The following is an 18,588-nucleotide window of genomic DNA, read 5'->3' as shown; positions in this document are numbered from 1 at the left end:
GATGTCCTGGGTTCCAACACCTTTTCTCCTGCGTGCTTTTCCTCTCCCTTTCCCAGCACTTTGGTGCCTCTTGGGTGGGCTCCTGCTGCCGTTCACGCACCGAGGTGGCATCGAGGATTCCAGCGGGAGGAAGGGAGGAGGATCGCAGCTTTTCAAGGCACTTCCTCACTGCTTCTGCTCGGGACAGGCTACAAGAGCTCCCAGCTCCCACACTGGAGATATTCATTCCGTGGGGTGTAAGAGCCTGAATGGGGGATGTGGGACTGCAGGGGCTCTCCCAAATGCAGTTCATTGGATCCAAGGTGTCCCAGCAGCCCAGGGCCGTGGGTGACAGAGCTGTGCCCACAGCTGTCAGCTCCAGCTGCAGGCAGCCCTGGCACCCTTAGTTTAGGGTACAATGCATTAGAGACTTTTCTTTGCTGAGCATCTTCATCCAGTAGAACCAATCTATCCCTTAACTTTTACCTACAGCCCATCATAACTGCTGTAATTCCCATATTCATGTACTGCTCTCCAATCACTCAAAGTCAGCACATTATAGTTTCAGCTGGAAGTTGTTTCTCAGTTTTCTTGCACTGGAAAATTCTGAGACCTTTTTTCTCCTTGCCACATTTGCTGCCTTGTTTGCCTGTGCTCTCTTTGTGCTTGGTGAAAACATCTTCTTGTTTGGGGTGGGTTTATCCTTTGCTCTAAGCCATAAAAACCCCTTCTAACTCACAGACCCTTTGCCTCCTTGGTTATCCAGTGAGGCTGGCTCAGCAATTCTTTTCTTCTCTATCAAAACTTGCTTCCATCTCTATTCCTTCATCAGACTCTACATTCAAAAATCTTTCTGCCAAGCACACACACATCTGTGAGACTTTCTTGTCAAACTTTCATCCTTCCCAAGAGTGGGGATTTGATCCAGAGGCGCTGAGGGAAGCAGGATCCTCCCTTTGGCAGCTTAAACCCAACATGGAATTGCCCCTTCCCTGCTGAATTTAGATCCATGCAGAATTAAATCCATGCAGGATTAAATCCATCCCAGCCACGCCAAAGTCAGGCCTGCAAGCCGAGGTCGTGGATCCAAGAGCCCCCAGAGCACAATTCCTGCTTTCCAAAAATAGAAGGGATGAGTTGCTCCTCAATTCCCCGAGTGCAGCTCTGCCTGAACAGCTCCAGACACCTCAGCCCAGCCCTGCTGCAACAGCAACATCCTAATTAGTGGATTAGGGCTGGCTGCCTAACGAGGAGCTGCCAAGGAGGGACCCTCAGGCTTCTGGAGGACACGGGAACAAACATCAGCAATGTGCTCGGGAAAAGGGAGCTGGGGTCCAGGGATGTATGAAAAGGGAATTTGTTGGGAATGCAGGGGAGCAGCTCTGGTTGGACCCGGTGTCTGTGGGGCTGGGAATGTGGAGAGCTCTGCATTCCCACAGGGCTGGGCTTCTCCAAGGAGATCAGCAGGACCTGGGGCACTGGGATGATGTGACCCCTAGGGAATAAAGGAAATGTTCTTTTTACACTCATGGAATTGTTGAGGTTGAAAAATGCCTCTAAGACATCGAGTCCAACCATTCCCAGCCCTGCCAAGGCCACCACTGACCCCTGTCCCCAAGTGCTCCGTCCACAGGGATTTAAATCCCTGCAGGGGTGGGCACTCCAAACCTCCCTGGGCAGCTGTGCCAGGGCTGGGGAACCCTTTCCATGAAGGAATTTTCCCAGTATCCAACCTGAGCCTCCCCGGGTGACACTTGAGGTCATTTCCTCTGATCCTGGAGGTTTTCACATGGAAAATGGGAACCCAACCTCACCCGGCTGTGCCCTCCTGGCAGGAGCTGTGCAGAGCCACAAAGGCCCCCTGAGCCTCCTTTGCTCCAGGCTGAGCCCCTGCCCAGCTCCCTCAGGGATTCTGCAGCCCCTGCCCAGCTCCCTCAGGGATTCTGCAGCCCCTGCCCAGCTCCCTCAGGAGTTCCTGAAACAAGACACCCACACTCCCAACAGGGAAAATCATGCTGCAAAGGGAAAGAGGGAAAGGGAAAGAGGACCATTCCTCATTCCAAGCCAGGACCAGATTCCCTGTCAGCCCTGCAGGGAGCCAAAACCAGCCAGGATAATGGGATTGGTGGGGCAAGGTTTAGGCGGGACTGGGGGATCCCTTGGGATCCTTTCCAGCTTTATTTCCTATTATTCTTTTTTGCTAAAGAATTATCCTGGAAAAGCTGTGGCTGCCCCTGGATCCCTGGAAATGTCCAAGGCCAGGATGGGACAGTGGAAGGTGTCCACCCTGGGCCAGTGGGAGTTGTCCCTGCCCATGGAACTGGATGAGATTTAAGCTCCTTCCATCCCAAACCATTCCGGAATTCCATTAAATCATCCACCTGCTGTGCTCAGCTCGGAGCACCCTCAGGATTTCCAGCCCCTTCCATGCAGATCCCACCCACCTCCCCCCAGGAATGCCAGGAAATGTGAAGAGGAATATTTTTTTTCCACCTTCCATAATTCCCTTTGCAGTGCATTGTCTGACTGACGGGAAACAAAGCAAGTTTATCACGACAGGCTCCAGCCTAATCGAGGGATTAAAAGTGAATTAAGCCTTTTTTAATTTGTCTCCCACCACATGCCGCAGACAGAGCAGCAGCTTCAGCTGTGATTTCAATGGGCTGTGGCAGGCAGCTGAAAAATCACGGATTGAAAGACTCATCTTGCTCGGGAAAAGTTCCTGGGCTGGTTTATTTTCTCCTGGAAGCTGCCAAAGCTCAGCCTTAATTTATGGATTAATGATCACCTGCACGAAACTGGCTGCTAATAGACAGAGTAATATCATTTCCAAATGAATCAGTGCCACCCAAGCTGCTTTGTGGAGCGAGATAAAAGCCTGATTTGCTTTTCCTCAATCATGTTACAGGAGCTATTCTGAGGAGCCCAGAATTCCCGTGGTTTTCTGGGTAAATATCCTGCTTTTTCTCTGGCATTTTGAATCAATGAACGCTCTTGAAAAGCTCCATTCAGGTTATTCTTAGCTCAGAGTGCCGCATGTGCCATTCAGCAGGAGCTGGGGGTAAAATTCCCTTTTTTTTAGTGCCTCCCATGAAAACTGGTGACACCATCAGCTGTCAGTAATTCCTCTTTGACACTCAGCTGAGCTGGGTTTGGAACAGCAGATCCAGGGATTTCTGCACGAGGAGGAATTTGTTGCTGCTCACAGAAACCTGAGCAAAGCACAGTCCAGGTGGAGGCAGAGAGAATCCCAAAATCATGGAATAGTTTGGGATGGACGGGGCTTAAATCCCATCTCAGCCCAGCCCTGCCATGGGGCTGCTTCCCTTCAAATGTCCCATATATTGAGATAAGAAATTTGCAGATTAATTGCTGCCTTCAGACACAAAATCAGCCTCAACGAGCCCCTCTCCTTTCTGCTCCAAATTATTGTTTGTAATTGTCACCTTGGGCTTTGGCCTGTGCACGGTGACACCTCTGGGGTGGCTTCCGCTGCCCCATTTCCAGCCCCTACTTTGGGTTTTGGGGCTGATTTTGTGTTTTAAACTGGTCTGTGCTGGAAAAAAGAAATGTTTTTGCCTGAAAAGTGAGGTCACAGCATTGGAGGAGGGGGCTGAGGATCCAGAGTCTCAGGGAACAGCTGGAGAGAGGGGATTGTCCCCCCCTTTGCCCTGTGCTTGGGAGACTCCACCTGGGAAATTCCGGCTCTGGAATGCTCAGCACAAGAAAGTTGTGGATTTGCTGGAGTGATTCAGAGGAGGCCACAGAGCTGCTCCAGGGCTGGATCCCCTCTGGAGCCAGGCTGGGAGAGCTGGGAATGCTCCCCTGGAGAGGAGAAGGCTCCAGGGAGAGCTCAGAGCCCCTGGCAGGGCCTGGAGGGGCTCCAGGAGAGCTGGAGAGGGACTGGGGACAAGGCATGGAGGGACAGGAGCCAGGGAATGGCTCCCAGTGCCAGAGGGCAGGGATGGGTGGGAGATTGGGAATTGGGAATTCCTGGCTGGGCTGGGATTGCCAGAGCAGCTGTGGCTGCCCCTGGATCCCTGGCAGTGCCCAAGGCCAGGCTGGACACTGGGGCACCCTGGGACAGTGGGAGGTGTCCCTGCCATGGCAGGGGTGGCACTGGGTGGGGTTTAAGATCCAATCCAAACCATTCCATGATTCCATCAAATGCAGAACAGCCAAATTCCCCCATTCTGATCCCACCAAGTGCAGCTGAATTGAACACAGAGCCACAGCAGTGACGATAAATCTGGGACATCCTTGCACCTCTCAGGTATTCCCGGCTCTCCATCCCATCCCTCCAGCTTCCAGTTAAATCCCATGGACAGGACAGGACTGAAACAGCTTCAACTTCAGGCTCTGATTTTCATTACTTTGGATTTATCCTGGATTCCTCTGGATTTACAATTTCTCTAATTTCTCCTGAGTTACACCGGGTGAAGTTCAATTGAAGAACTTCTCTGAGGTGCAGTTTTATTAAATAAGCAAAGTTTTGGTTTAGAGTCACCCCCACCTCAGTCCCTGTCCTTAATGAGCTCCTGCATTAATCACTTTGCACATCTAATCCTGCCCTCGATGCTTGTGATCTAATTCCTCGTGGAAAAAAGGGAATCCTTGTTATTTTCCAGGCTTGTTTACTTGAGAAATTACCCCAGAAAAGACAATTTTCTCCCCAAATATTACCATGGCATGTGTAAGTGGCCATAATTTCTTCTTTTGGCAAAACTGCCCCAGGATCACCCATCCTGGGCTCAGGCAGTGAGAGTTTGCTGCTCCCCAGGTCCTGGGACTAAACTTCTTTGAAGATGAGGCTCAACACAAACTGAGACAGCAAAGTTATTCCAAAGAAAAAACCCCAATCCCAAGGGAGTGGGATCAATTCCCATGCTCTCTGCCATGGATGAAGGTGGACGAGGCTCAGGAGTTGCTCCCAATTCCCAACCCCAGCTCCCATGGAAAAGTTTCTCCTGCCAGGAAAGCAGAGCTCCTCATGAAGTTCAAACCTCACTTCAGGATATTTTTTTTTTCATGAAAAATTAATGGGAGTGTAAATTAAGGCCTTCCAAGTCATTTTCCTGGATATCTTCTGAGCAGACCATAATTCCTTGGAGCTGTCCAAGGGTTGTGGACAGCAGTGGGAAACCTCAGGTCTGCTGTCCACTCAGCAGTTCCAAAAAAGCTGGAGGCAACTCCTTGGAATAAATCCCTGAGGATGGGAATGATGGGAAATATGGAAGAGCAAATAAAATTCCTTGTTGATCTCAGCCATGCTCAGCATTTTAATTTTGTGTTCATATTCTCCCTGATCTCAGACACAAATTATTCAGGCCTAACCCACCCTAATCTAACCTGAAGTCTCCAAATGTCCCAACACTTCCTGTGGAATTGTTATCCAAAGCACATTCCCCTGAAATTCCTGATTAGTCAGAAATCCAAGCTCAGTTTGGCTCTTTGGTGGGAGGTTCAGAAACCATTTCAGACACATCCTGTGTTCATCCTGGACACGGAGCCTTTAGGAGAGATAAAACCTGGTATTTCCATCCTCCCCCAGCATTCCCAAGTGCATTCCTTGGGATTGACCCCTGGTGTTAACAGCCACAATGAGAGGGAGAGACACAACTGACTGATCCATACAGAATCACCCCAAAAAACAGAATAAATTCACAACAGATTCCACAAAATGGAAACAACTTTTCCATGGATTCTACCTAAAGGCCTATAGAACTTCCCACGAAAGGATTTCAACACATTGGAAATATCCAATAACCCCTCAGATATTCCCATTTGGAACAATTAAATCTGAAAGGAAACATTTTGGTTGGAATCAATGAAGGAATTGATGTTTATGTCGATGTAGGAAAAGGTCAAGTCAATCCCTGCAATCAGTGCCAGAGTAGAGAAAGGTTGGGGTTTTCCCATGAAATATTTTGTGGAATAAAAATTCTAAAGTTTCAACAGCAGAGGGAAATCAAGGAACTATTGGAGGGACTGCAGAGGTGATGGAGGGATCCATGGAGCCTCTCTGCTCTGGAGCCAGGCTGGGAGAGCTGGGAATGTTCCCCTGGAGAGGAGAAGGCTCCAGGGAGAGCTCAGAGCCCCTGGCAGGGCCTGAAGGGGCTCCAGGAGAGCTGGAGAGGGACTGGGGACACGGGATGGAGGGACAGGAGCCAGGGAATGGCTTTAAGCTGGAAAAAGGGAGATTTGGGTGGGATACTGGGAAGGAATTCCTGGCTGGAGTGACCGGGACAAGGGGAAATGACTTTAAGCTGGAACAGGGTAGATTTAGATGGGATATCAGGAAGGAATTCCTGGCTGAGAGGGAGGTGAGGGGCTGGGATGGAATTGCCAGAGCAGCTGTGGCTGCCCCTGGATCCCTGGCAGTGCCCAAGGCCAGGCTGGACACTGGGGCTTGGATCACCCTGGGATAATGGAAGCTGTCCCTGCCCATGGCAGGGGCGGGAATGAGACGGACTTCAAGGCTCTTTCCACCCAAACCATTCCAGGATTCCCTAGAATGAGCCCCAGATTCCAGAGCTGAGTGCAGCCAGGGCAGGAGGTGCTGGGGCTCACCAGTTTTGTTGGAGAGGCGGAAGGACACCATTTTATCCGGGATGCTGCAGACATTCCGCACCGAGGCGATGCAGCTGTAGTTGGCGTAGTCCTGAGGTCGCAGATTCTTCAGCTTCAGGATCTTGGTTTCTCCCTGGAAAAGGAGGAGAGCACATCAGGAAGGGGCAGAGGCAGAGGAAAAATGGATATGGATCTGGGATTTCCATCCTCCTCCAGCATTCCCAAGTGGGTTTCTTGGGATTGACCCCTGATGTTACATCCCCAAGTGTCACCGTCACGTTCTCTGAAAAATCCCTTTGCCGGGATTTCTTCTCCTGGGAAGCTGAGAAGCCTCAGAGAAAAAAGGAAAGCAATAATTATCTCATTTACTTCTCCTGTGTTTTGCTGCTTTGGAATGTGGTTGGAGATTGTTTATCCAACAGGTGAATTGTTTTTACTTGGTGACCAACCACGGTCCAGCTGTGTCAGGACTCTGGAAGAGGTCATGAGTTTTTCTTTAGTATCTTGTTAAACCTTCTGTCTGTATCCTTTCTATATCCTTTAGTATAGTTTTAGCATTCTTTTATATATAATACCATAAAATAATAAATAATAAATTAACCTTCTAAGAACATGGAGTCAGATCCATCATTTCCTTCCTGCCACAAAAGACCCCGAAAATACCACACACAAGACACAACCCGACCGATCCAGAAGGGATGACCCTAAGAAAAAGGAGTAAATTGACAAGAAATTCCACAAAATGAAAATAACTTTTCCAGTTATTTTCTTTTCTCTACCTAAAGGCTTCGAGATCCCCCCGCAAAGGATTTCCAAAGGATACAGGGAATATCAGCACTGGAAAGCCAGAGGGAAATCGGTTTGATGGAGTCCTTCAAGTTGCAAATTGTTCGGGATAATTTATTATAAGGTACAATTTCCACGAAGAAAAAATCCCAAGGTACTAAATTCCTCCTGTTTTCCTTTAAAAATGAGGAGCTGATGGATTCTATTTTTATCCAGGGAACAGGGATGGAGCAGGGAGCTGAAAGGGACATGGAATGTCGAATTCCTTCAAAAATGGAAAGAAGAAAATTAATGGGAAATGGGAAATGTGAGATTCCCCCTGCAAAGTTCCAAAAGAAAAACATGGAAAAAGTTCATTTTCCGGCATCCAGATAAACACAACATCTTTAATACTGGCACAGCCTTAGGAAGACATGGAATTATTTTTAACAATATCAGTGGATAAACTGCTCAGGGATGTCTAGGAAAAATATGGAAGTTTGAGAAAACAAATGTACAAAACTGGGAAAAAAATAAATCCATGTAAAAAATTACAGCTGAGCAGGGAAGAAAAGAAACAGTCCTTGAAATCTTGGAGAGACTTCGGGAATATTGGGATTTAGGTGGTTTCTATGGACAACCAATCCCATGGAAATGATGGGATTGAAATGAAGCCCATTGCAAGGCCAAGCCTTGGAAAGCTGCTCCTAAAGCTCAAATTCCTGCTTTGGGAGGTTTCTCTGGAATTGGGAAGGGCCTGGAAAGGCACAGCCTTATGAAGACATGGATGTGGATAAATTGCCCAGGAATGTCTAGGAAAAATAAGGAAATTTGAGAAAATGAATGTATAGAACTGAGAAAAAAAAACCAAATCCATCAAAAAGGTACAGCTGAGCAGGAAAGAAAAGAAACAGTCCTTGAAATTATGGAGAGATTTTGGGAATATTGGGATTTAAATGGTTTCTATGGACAAACAATCCCATGGAAATGATGGGATTAAAATGAAGCCTTGGAAAAGCTGCTCCTAAGGATCAAATTCCTGCTTTAGGAGGTTTCTCTGGAATTGGGAAGGGCCTGGAAAGGCACACCTTAGGAAGACATGGATGTGGATAAACTGCCCAGGAATGTCTAGGAAAAATGAGGAAATTTGCGAAAATGCATGTACAGAACTGGGAAAAAAACAAATCCATCAAAAAATACAGCTGAGCAGGAAAGAAAAGAAACAGCCCGTGAAATTGTGGAGAGATTTTGGGAATATTGGGATTTAAATGGTTTCTATGGACAAACAATCCCATGGAAATGATGGGATTAAAATGAAGCTGTGGAAAGGCTGCTGCTAAGGATCAAATTCCTGCTTTGGGAGGTTTTTCTGGAATAGGGAAGGGCCTGTTCCAGGCTGCCAAAGGCACTGAGTTCTGGAAGCTCAGGACAGCTCCATCCCAGCATTCCTTCCTTAGCTCCAGGTTGAACTTGGGCTGAACTCCCAATGGAATTCTGGATCCTGTCCCCAGCTCGCAGAGATTTATAAAAAATGTACATATTTTCCTCATTGGTTGGGATAATTAGTCTAATTATGTCTAATTGCATAATTATCGTAAATACAGCAAATTTAATCTCGTGCTCAGGCTGAGCAATTCCAATGAGTGACGAGGAGGATGAGAACTCTCAGGGAAAAAAAATCTCCATTGAGATTTGGGATTTGGGAAGTTCGTTTTCCCAACATTTTGTGGATGAGGATGGGCAGGTTTGCTCTGTTTCTCTCCCCATGGGTGCTGGAACAAGTGCCTGATGTTTCCTGATTGACTGGAAAAATCTGATCATATTTAAGGAGTTTGTTTGGATTTGCCCAGTTTTCCAAGTGTCTCCTGTGATTTGATTGTTGACTGGATTTTGGGATCATCCCAGAATATGGCCAGAAAGGGAAAGAGGGGGGGATTCTGCTCCTCTGCCCCTCTCGGGTGAGACCCCACCTGCAGAGCAGCCCAAGCTCTGGAGCTGCTGGAGAGATCCAGAGGAACCCATGGAGCTGCTCCAGGGCTGGAGCCCCTCTGGAACCAGGCTGGGAGAGAGCTGGGAATGTTCCCCTGGAGAGGAGAAGGCTCCAGGGAGAGCTCAGAGCCCCTGGCAGGGCCTGAAGGGGCTCCAGGAGAGCTGGAGAGGGACTGGGGACAAGGGATGGAGGGACAGGAGCCAGGGAATGGCTCCCAGTGCCAGAGGGCAGGGATGGGTGGGAGATTGGGAACTGGAAATTCCTGGCTGGGCTGGGATTGCCAGAGCAGCTGTGGCTGCCCCTGGATCCCTGGCAGTGCCCAAGGCCAGGCTGGACAGTGTTGGGATTCCTGGGTTGGAAAGGGATGAGCTTTATGGTCCCTTCCCACCCAAAGCATTCCAGGATTCTGTGTTTGCCAGAATAACAAAAGCATCATGATAAAACGTCTTTTTGGGGGGTAAAAAACCTGAGAATTTTTGTTTCCCTTTCCATTCCATTTCACTTCCAGATTAAAATCCACCTTCAGAACCCTGAAGAAAAAAAATTCCCTCTCAAAATTCCCAAGTCTTGATCCTCTGAAGCCAAATCCCCTCTGTCCCTCTTCCCATCGGCTCTCCCTGTCTGCATCCCCACCATGAAATGAACTAATTAAGCAGAAGATGTTGATGAGTCTTGAACCTTTAATTACATCTTTTCCTCTCATAAACACAGAGCAGATCTTGCCTGCATGGATCCAGGCCACGCTAATTCCGGCTGCCCTCCAATAACTGAAGAAAGGTTATGGATAAGATTGGAATATCACCAGGACAATCTGATTTATTCATTAATTAAACCCACACCGAGATTTTAGGAAGGATGGTCTTCATAACCTAAAAAAAAGAACCTAATTTCATGTGACACATTTTAGTAGATGAATCCTTAGATTTTAGGGAAGGCAATCCTCAGCGTTTCCATAATGAAATATAAAATATAAAAAAAAATCCACTTTCCCTTTTTAATTAAAACATTTCAAAACTCCAGTTTACACTCGAGTCCAAGCAAAGCCCCAGATTTGCTCAACTGAGTCCGTTCATGTTAAATTAAAAATAATCTCATTACATTTAGGACACCAAAAACTCGGCTCTGTGATTTAATTCCCATCTCTGCAAGGTTCCGGGCTCCACATTTCTCCGGAAAACACGGAGCTGTTGGAGCAATATAAAGCTGTCAAGTACAATAAAAAGCCACAAATGAAGGTGCTCTCAAATCATTAACTGAAAATTATTTATGAAAGTCGCAGTTGCTTTCTGCTCTGAACACCAAATTACCAAGCAGTTTTCACCTCTGTCTTTCCTTGTTATTCCTTCAGATTTTCCAAACCAATTTTTCCCCTCTTTTTTTTCCCTTTTCTTTTTATTTTTTTTTTCCTTCAAACACCATCCCACACTTTAGGCCACAGACAATGGGATTTGTCACCTTTTTTCATCCTGCCTCGGTGCAAATGTGTACATGATAAATTAATCTCAGCTTATCTGACAGAGCCAGGATTCCTTCAGGGCTGGGAATGGGAGCAGGAACTCTTTGGAAAAGGTTTTATTTCCTTTTTTGACACCTCATTTTTAAGTGGGGGAATTGTGAAATGAAACCTCATATTTAAAGATAAAAGAGGCAGAAAAAAAGGAGTAGAAAAACCATCAGGGGGAGCTCCCATAGAGTCAGAAATCATGGAATTTTTATGGTTGGAAAAGCCCTCCAAGATCATTAACTCCAACCATCAACCACCACCATGTTCTCCATGAATCCATGTCCTCAAGTGCCACATCCACACTTGGGTTTTGAGCACTTCCAGGGATGGAGACTCCACCCCTCTTCTGTACCTCTTCCATAAAGAAATTTTCCCTAAAATTTAATCCACATGAAGAGATTTTTAAGGCTGTAATTTAGGCTGAGCGTGGAATCACTGAGTTGCATCAGGAAGGATGAGGAAACGGGAATCAAAAGTTTGGGCTTGCAGGATCCAATACAAATCACTTTAAACGGCCTCCTGTAGATATCACTCCCCCATCATTTAATGATTCATATTTTTAAAAAAATCTCCATTTTCCAGGGATGGAGACTCCACCCCTCTTCTGGACAGCCTCTACCTCTTCCATAAAGAAATTTTTCCTAAAATTTAATCCACATGAAGAGATTTTTAAGGCTGTAATTTAGGCTGAGTGTGGAATCACTGAGTTGGATTGGGAAGGATGAGGAAATAGGAATCAGATCAGAAGTCTGGGCCTGCAGGATCCAATACAAATCACTTTAAAAGGCCTCTGTAGATATCACTCCCCCATCATTTAATAATTAGTATTTTTACAAAAAAAATCTAAATATATTTTATACCAGTAAATCTATTAACAGCACCCAGGAGTGTTTGGGTGGGGCATCATCACCTGGAGGCCATTCCCAATCCCCACCCCACAAACCCAGCGGGCAGATCCCATCACAATGCCTCAAGATGGGAAAAAAAAATATTCCCCGTTTTTCAGTCCTACCTGGGTAAAGAAGGGCTCGTAGATCTCCACTCCCTTGTCGGAGCCCTGCAGCAGCACCTCCTGGCCGCGGCGCCAGCTGTAGCGCACGGGCGGGTTGGAGTTGGCCACGCACCTGAGGAACACGGTCTTCTCATAATAAAACTGCTCCTTGGCTTCCCCGATGCTCTGGTGGACCGTGACTATGGGATCATCCAAATCTGGGGGAAAAAACAAAAGCCAGGGAAAACCAAGTTTAGGCCAGGCTTTAGTCGACCCGACGACAGCGTGGCGCCAGGAGTTTCCCACCACGCCTCATAACTAGTCATGGGTAAAACAGAGACAAAACAGCTTGAAAAGCCCCAGATTTCAGGAATTTTGCAGCAAAAGTCAGGTTTAGGATTTATTTCCTTCTCCCCAACTGGATCTCCTTCAAAACTCACATTTTTAGGCAGTACAACACAGCCAATCTCATGCAAATGTCAATCATATTTCTATTATAGTGCGATGATTACCGCGGTTTCGTCTGGTTCGCAGCTTTACTCCTTGTTTCTTCTAACTCTTTTCCACAAAATTATAAAGCTTTGGCAATAAATAGACAGCCTGATTTGCATCCAAATGGCAGGATCCAGGAGTCCATGGATCATGTGCACGCAGCTGTTTGCTTTTAAAGCTGCAATTTAAGGCAGCAATTTAATGCAGATTCCCTGCTTTTAGTTACAGGCATTTAACTTCCAGCAGGTAAATTCATCCCGGGCTTTGGAACACATTTCTCTTGATTAAAATACAGATATCGGATAATTACTCCCACTGCAGCAGCTCCAAGAAAATGAGATGCCCACAACGAGGAATTGCCTTCCACAAGGAATAAAAACACAATAGCCCTTGGAATATGAGGATACCAAAGTAATTAATTTGGGCTTTATCCCACCAGGAAAAAAAAAAAAAAAAGATTCCTGGTCTGGGGGTTTTTCTGAGCTTTGTCTGGAGGGACAATTTTATTGAGGAAGGAAAGAAATGGAACAAAGAAAAACAAGGAAAACAAGGGATGTTTTTCCTAAGTACTGGTTAAAAACACACAACTTCCAAATGACGCCTCTCACAGCCAGGAATTCCTTCCCAATATCCCATCAATCCTGGATCTCTGGCAGTGAGAAGTTATTCCCCCTTCTCCTGTCCTTCCATCCCTGGAAACCAAAGTTTTAGGGGGAAGAGCCTTGAAGTCCACCCCTGCCATGGCAGGGACACTTCCACTGCCCCAGGCTGCTCCCAGCCTGCTCCCAGCCCAGTGTCCAACCTGGGGATCCAGGGGCAGCCACAGCTGCTCTGGCAATCCCAGCCCAGCCAGGAATTCCCAATTCCCAATCTCCCACCCATCCCTGCCCTCTGGCACTGGGAGCCATTCCCTGGCTCCTGTCCTTCCATCCCTTGTCCCCAGTCCCTCTCCAGCTCTCCTGGAGCCCTTTCAGGAGCCCTCAGCTCTGCCTGGAGCCTTCTCCTCTCCAGGGGAGCATTCCCAGCTCTCCCAGCCTGGCTCCAGAGGGGCTCCAGCCCTCAGAGCATTCCTGTGATCTCCTCTCCAACAATTCCATGGGATTTTTTGTGCTGGAATCCTGGACTCAGCATTCCAGGAGCACAACATTCCATGCGCAGTTCAGCCTTGGCTGCAGCCATTCCAGAACCTTCTTAGCACTGCTTGCTCCTTAAAATTCCTTAAAACCCTTTGGGTAGGGGTTAATTATTCCCTTATCCACAAATTTAACCCTATTTTTGCAAAGTCTGGTGTGACTAATTATCAAAATGTTGGTTCGTCAGGTTTATTTGAGGTGAAATTTCAGTGAAATGGAGAATGAGGTTCTCAAATCTTCAAGTGACCAAAAGGAACCAGTCAAAGGCACCCTCAAATCCCTCTGTAAAGGTGGAGAATACTGGAATTGTTGAGGTTGGAAAAGCCCCCTGAGATCACCAAATCCAACCATCAACCACCACCACATTCACCTCTAAACCGTGTCCTCATGAGCCACTTTCAGAATTGGTGGAACATTTCCAGTGGTGCTGACTCCATCCCTTCCATGAGCAGCCTCTTCCAAAGCTTGACAATCCATGGAATTCTTAAGGAAGAACTTTGTTAATAAATTAAGTAGATTAGAACACATGAAAATTCCATGTTGAAAAGCAATTTCAAGAAAAAAAGGCCAAGCCTGAAGGCTAAAAATTCATCTTAGGACTAAAAATTCATCTTGAGCTGCCCCATTTCTATTTGCATAAGAAGACTGAAGCTGGAGAGTCTCTTGATTAATTGGAAAGAAAAGCTCTTCCAAAATTCCCAACAATTCCAGCAATAACATCTCATAATGGGGCATGGGTTTTAAATAAATGTTACCTTCGTCCCCTCTTCCAAAACATTCAGTTTAAGATCACAGAAGAAAATTATGGATCTGCTGCTCCAAATTAGGATGGCATTTCCTAATGAGACTTCAGTTTTGTTCAAAAGGTTATTTGAAATCACGGTAGTGCTTGAAAAGGGTTGAGAGTGCTCAGAAATTCTGGTTTCTCCTCATGAGGTTGAAAGTAAAAAGGAGAAAATTAAACTTGCTGCAATTTTTAGGGTCAAAATCCTGAGTTTTGACGGAGAACAGAACGTTTCCCACATTGACTCCCAGGTTATCCCTATTAAAGCACATCCCTGGATGGCAAGCAAGGAGCCATGAGCTCCATCACCAAGTCCAGGGATGCTCTTCCAATCTCTGACCCTCGGATGAAGGTGAATCCTTGGATAAAAGACCTGAGGAGTCCAAATCTGGGCTCAGCTTCATTTTCATGGAGTTACTCAAGACAAGGCACAGGAAATCCCTTAAAATCTGGAACCAGGACTGAAACCCTGTCCATCCCTGGCTGCAAGAGCAGCAGAGCTGTTTCCAGGGGAAAATTCCTTCTTGTCCAACCCATCCCTGCAAGACAAATTCCTGAGTGCCCTGTCCAGTTCCAGACATGGATAAACTGGAACAGTGCAGGGAAGGCCACCAAGGTGACTGGAGGCCATCCAGATCCTGAGGGAGCTGGGTTTGGCCAACCTGGAGGTGGTTGGATGAAGGGAAAATCCAATTTCTGCCTTCAAAAAAAGCCAACCAGAGACTCCTGGGGAAGACGAAGACAAAGGAGAAGCTGGGATGAAGAGCAGATGGAATTTCTGTCTTCAGCTTGCCACCAGAACGTTCTAGAGCAGGTGAAAAGCTCTTCTTGGAGGTGCAGAGGAAAGGACCGTGAGGTTCAGGCCGCACCAAGAGAAATTTGTCCTGGACATAAGGAAAACAAATTCCCTGTGCAATCGGCCAAGCGTCCAGAGGGGCCATGGGATACTTGGAGACATCCAAAGCGTGGCTGGACAGAGTCCTGAGGAATCTGACCTTGAAGGCGGCCCTGGTTTGAGCAGGGGCTTGGAACAAGAGGTCATTTTAGATAAATGATTCCAAATCACTCCATGATTCCAGGAGCTGTGATGTCATCACCTGCTTGTCCAATCTGCTCTCTTGAAACAGGTCCATGCAGGATCCTGGAAGCAGGGAATGGTTTGGGTTGGAAGGGATCTTAAATCCCATCCCATTCCAGACCCTTCCATGGGCAGGGACACCTTCCAGTATCCCAGGTGCTCCAAACCCCATCCAAGCTGGCCTGGGACACTCCCAGGGATCCAGGGGCAGCCCCAGCTGCTCTGGCAATCCCAGCCCAGCCAGGAATCCCCAATTCCCAATCTCCCACCCATCCCTGCCCTCTGGCACTGGGAGCCATTCCCTGGCTCCTGTCCCTCCATCCCTTGTCCCCAGTCCCTCTCCAGCTAATCCCTTCCAAGCAAGCACTGAACTATGGCAAGGGATGGACTTTGACAGGAATATCGGGAAAGCTCCAAGAAATCCAAGCTGGGAATGGAACTGCAGCAAAGCCTCTGCCAAAGCATTTCATAATGGTCAATTAATGGAAAATTCCCACTGCAGAACCTGATGGAATTTTTTTTTTTCCAACGGCAGTGCTGGAAAGATCCCGACAGCTGCAGCAAAGCCAAAGCAGAAGCACTACCAGGAGAGTGAAGTATGCTCCCAATTTTTGGGAGATTTCCCTGAACATTCCCAGTGTTGGGAATGTGTGACTGGGTGGTTACATAAGGCTGGGCTTTGCTCAGGCCACGTGAGGGCTGGAAAAGAGAAAAAGCAGGAAAAATATGGTGTTGGGACAAAGGATTCTGCAGAGGTATTCCAGGGAAACTCCAAAATTCCCTGCCTTTAGCCAGGTAGCTTAAAGCCACCTGATCCTGGTGCTCATGGAAGTTCTCCAGAATTCCGGCTTCAATTCTGATTGAATTGGGACTAATTGATATTGAATTTTCTAAACAGAATTAAAAACCCCTCTTTTTAAAGCTGGGAGTGGCTGGGGGCGGTGGTTCTTTCCCAGCACCATGGGAATATCCAGGGGCTTGGAAGGCTGGGAGGGAAGGGAAAGGCTTGGAATGGTCACCCAGAGAAGCCCCTGGATCCCTGGCAGTGCCCAAGGCCAGGCTGGATGAGACTTGGAGCAGCCTGGGACAGTGGGAGGTGTCCCTGCCATGGCAGGGGTGGGATGGGATGGGATGGGATGGATGGGATGGGATGGATGGGATGGGATGGATGGATGGATGGGATGGGATGGGATGGGATGGGATTTAAGGTCCCTTCCATCCCAAACCATTCCAGACACAACAATTTCAAATACCACACAAAAACAAACCTATAAAGATTTAACACTGGGAAGCTCAACAAGAAGAATCTCTTCACTGTTTTACAAGAAAAGGAAAAAATATCCCATAATTTTCCATTTGGGTTGATGAAATTACGAGGAGTCACCAGATTAACCAATCTTTACCTCAAGCTGTAGTCATGGGTGCTGCTACGCAGTTAAAGTCTCTTAATCAACCTGAAAATAATTAGGGAAAGATGTTTCCCACAGAGGTTTTTGCCACCATCAGGTTCAATTTCTCAGTCTTTAAACTCTGAATTGAACCAAGCACTCCCCAAAACCCAGATGGGCCAGGCACAGTAAACATCGGATTGGAAGAATTCCCCTCACACTTCCCTGAGCTCTTGAACAAATGGAAAACTCAACCTAAGCTGATCAAAACGGGGCTAATCCAAATTCCCTGGGAATCGTGCTGGAGTGGAGGTGCACAGAAGTGTGGCAGGCGCTGTTCCAATCCTCCTTGCGCAGAATTCCAAAGGCATGGAGCTGCCTGGGAAAGGGAAACAGGGATCGCGATCCCCTCCTGACCTGAGCTCCGGGAGAGTCACAAAGAGGAACAGCTTGGCAGGATCCGGGCTGGATTTGCTGGATCATCTCCTCCCAGCTGCTGGGCCTGCAGTTTGCTGATTTCATTTGTTAATTAGCTGCCTTTGTCTTCAGCTGTTCGGAGCAGGCGGGATAAGAATAAAACACATCTGGGGAAGGGATGGGAACGGCTTCATCCCGGCGGGCAGAGCGGAGACAGCGGTGACGCATCGCTGAGCTGGAGCTATTCAGCTCCTGAGTTATCCCCAGATGTGAAAGTCCTGCTGTTTCCATGTTATTTTTCCTCTGGGAGTTATTCAGCTCCTGAGTTATCCTTAAATGTGGAAGTCCCCTGTTTTCCAAGCTGTTTTCCCTCCTTGACCCAGCACAAGCTTTCAACCATGGAATAACTGAGGTTGGAAAAGAATTTAGGATCATCGAGTCCAAGCTGTGCCCGATGCCCATCTTGTCCCCAGCCCAGAGCATTGAGTGCCAGGGCCACCACTGCCCCATGTCCCCAGGTGCCACATCCACATGGATTTGAAATCCCTCCAGGCACGGGGACTCCACCCTGTACCTGTGCCAGGGCTGGGGAACCCTTTAGGGAAGACATTTCCCCAAATATCCAATCTGAACCTCACAGAATCCCTGAGGCTGGAAAAGAGCTCCAAGATCAGAGTCCCAGCTGTGCCCAATGCCCACCCTGTCCCCAGCCCAGAGCTCTCAGTGCCACCTCCAGGGGACACCTGCAGGGATGGGCACTGCAACCCTCCCTGGGCAGCTCCTGAGCCCCCTTTCCATGGGGAAATTCCTGCTGTGCCCACCCTGAGCTGCCCTGGCCCAGCCTGAGGCCGTTCCCTCTGCTCCTGTCCCTGTTCCCTGGAGCAGAGCCCGACCCCCCCGGCTGTGCCCTCCTGGCAGGAGCTGTGCAGAGCCACAAGGGCCCCTGAGCCTCCTTTGCTCCAGGCTGAGCCCCTGCCCGGCTCCCTCAGGGATTCTGCAGCCCCTGCCCAGCTCCCTCAGGGATTCTGCAGCCCCTGCCCAGCTCCCTCAGGGATTCTGCAGCCCCTGCCCAGCTCCCTCAGGGATTCTGCAGCCCCTGCCCAGCTCCCTCAGGGATTCTGCAGCCCCTGCCCAGCTCCCTCAGGGATTCTGCAGCCCCTGCCCAGCTCCCTCAGGGATTCTGCAGCCCCTTTCCAGCTCCCTCAACCTCTCTGGGTGCTCCAGCCCCTGCCCAGCTCCCTCAGATGCTCCTCAAAAGGATTATTCTCAATAATTCACTGAATTCCAGAAGGGATTGGGTTTGAAGGAAGGAACTTAAAGCCCATCCAGTGCCACCCCTGCCATGGGCAGGGACACCTTCTGCTATGCCGGGGTGCTCCAAACTCCATCCAGCCTGGCCTGGAACACTTCCAGGGATGAAGCAGTCACAGCTTCTCCATCAAGGCAGCTTTGAAATGCTTTGTGTGGGATATAAACCTCTAAAATCCAATTAATTTC

At 48.0% G+C, this 18,588-nt stretch overlaps 1 protein-coding gene across 1 annotated transcript in view; it reads right to left on the bottom strand.

Moving 5' to 3' along the window:
• MDGA2 (MAM domain containing glycosylphosphatidylinositol anchor 2) overlaps nucleotides 1-18,588 on the bottom strand; it is a 213,311-nt gene that overhangs the window by 104,669 nt on the left and 90,054 nt on the right. Inside the window, exons 4-5 of the mRNA XM_036384850.2 lie at nucleotides 11,821-12,017; nucleotides 6,550-6,682 (exon numbers count right to left, since the gene is read on the bottom strand). Of these exons, the coding sequence (XP_036240743.1) occupies nucleotides 6,550-6,682; nucleotides 11,821-12,017 (330 nt within the window). The remainder of the gene's footprint in view (nucleotides 1-6,549; nucleotides 6,683-11,820; nucleotides 12,018-18,588) is intronic.

Source organism: Molothrus ater, chromosome 6, assembly GCF_012460135.2.
Source record: "Molothrus ater isolate BHLD 08-10-18 breed brown headed cowbird chromosome 6, BPBGC_Mater_1.1, whole genome shotgun sequence".
NCBI lineage: Eukaryota > Metazoa > Chordata > Aves > Passeriformes > Icteridae > Molothrus > Molothrus ater.
This window is presented reverse-complemented; position numbering and strand designations above follow the sequence as displayed.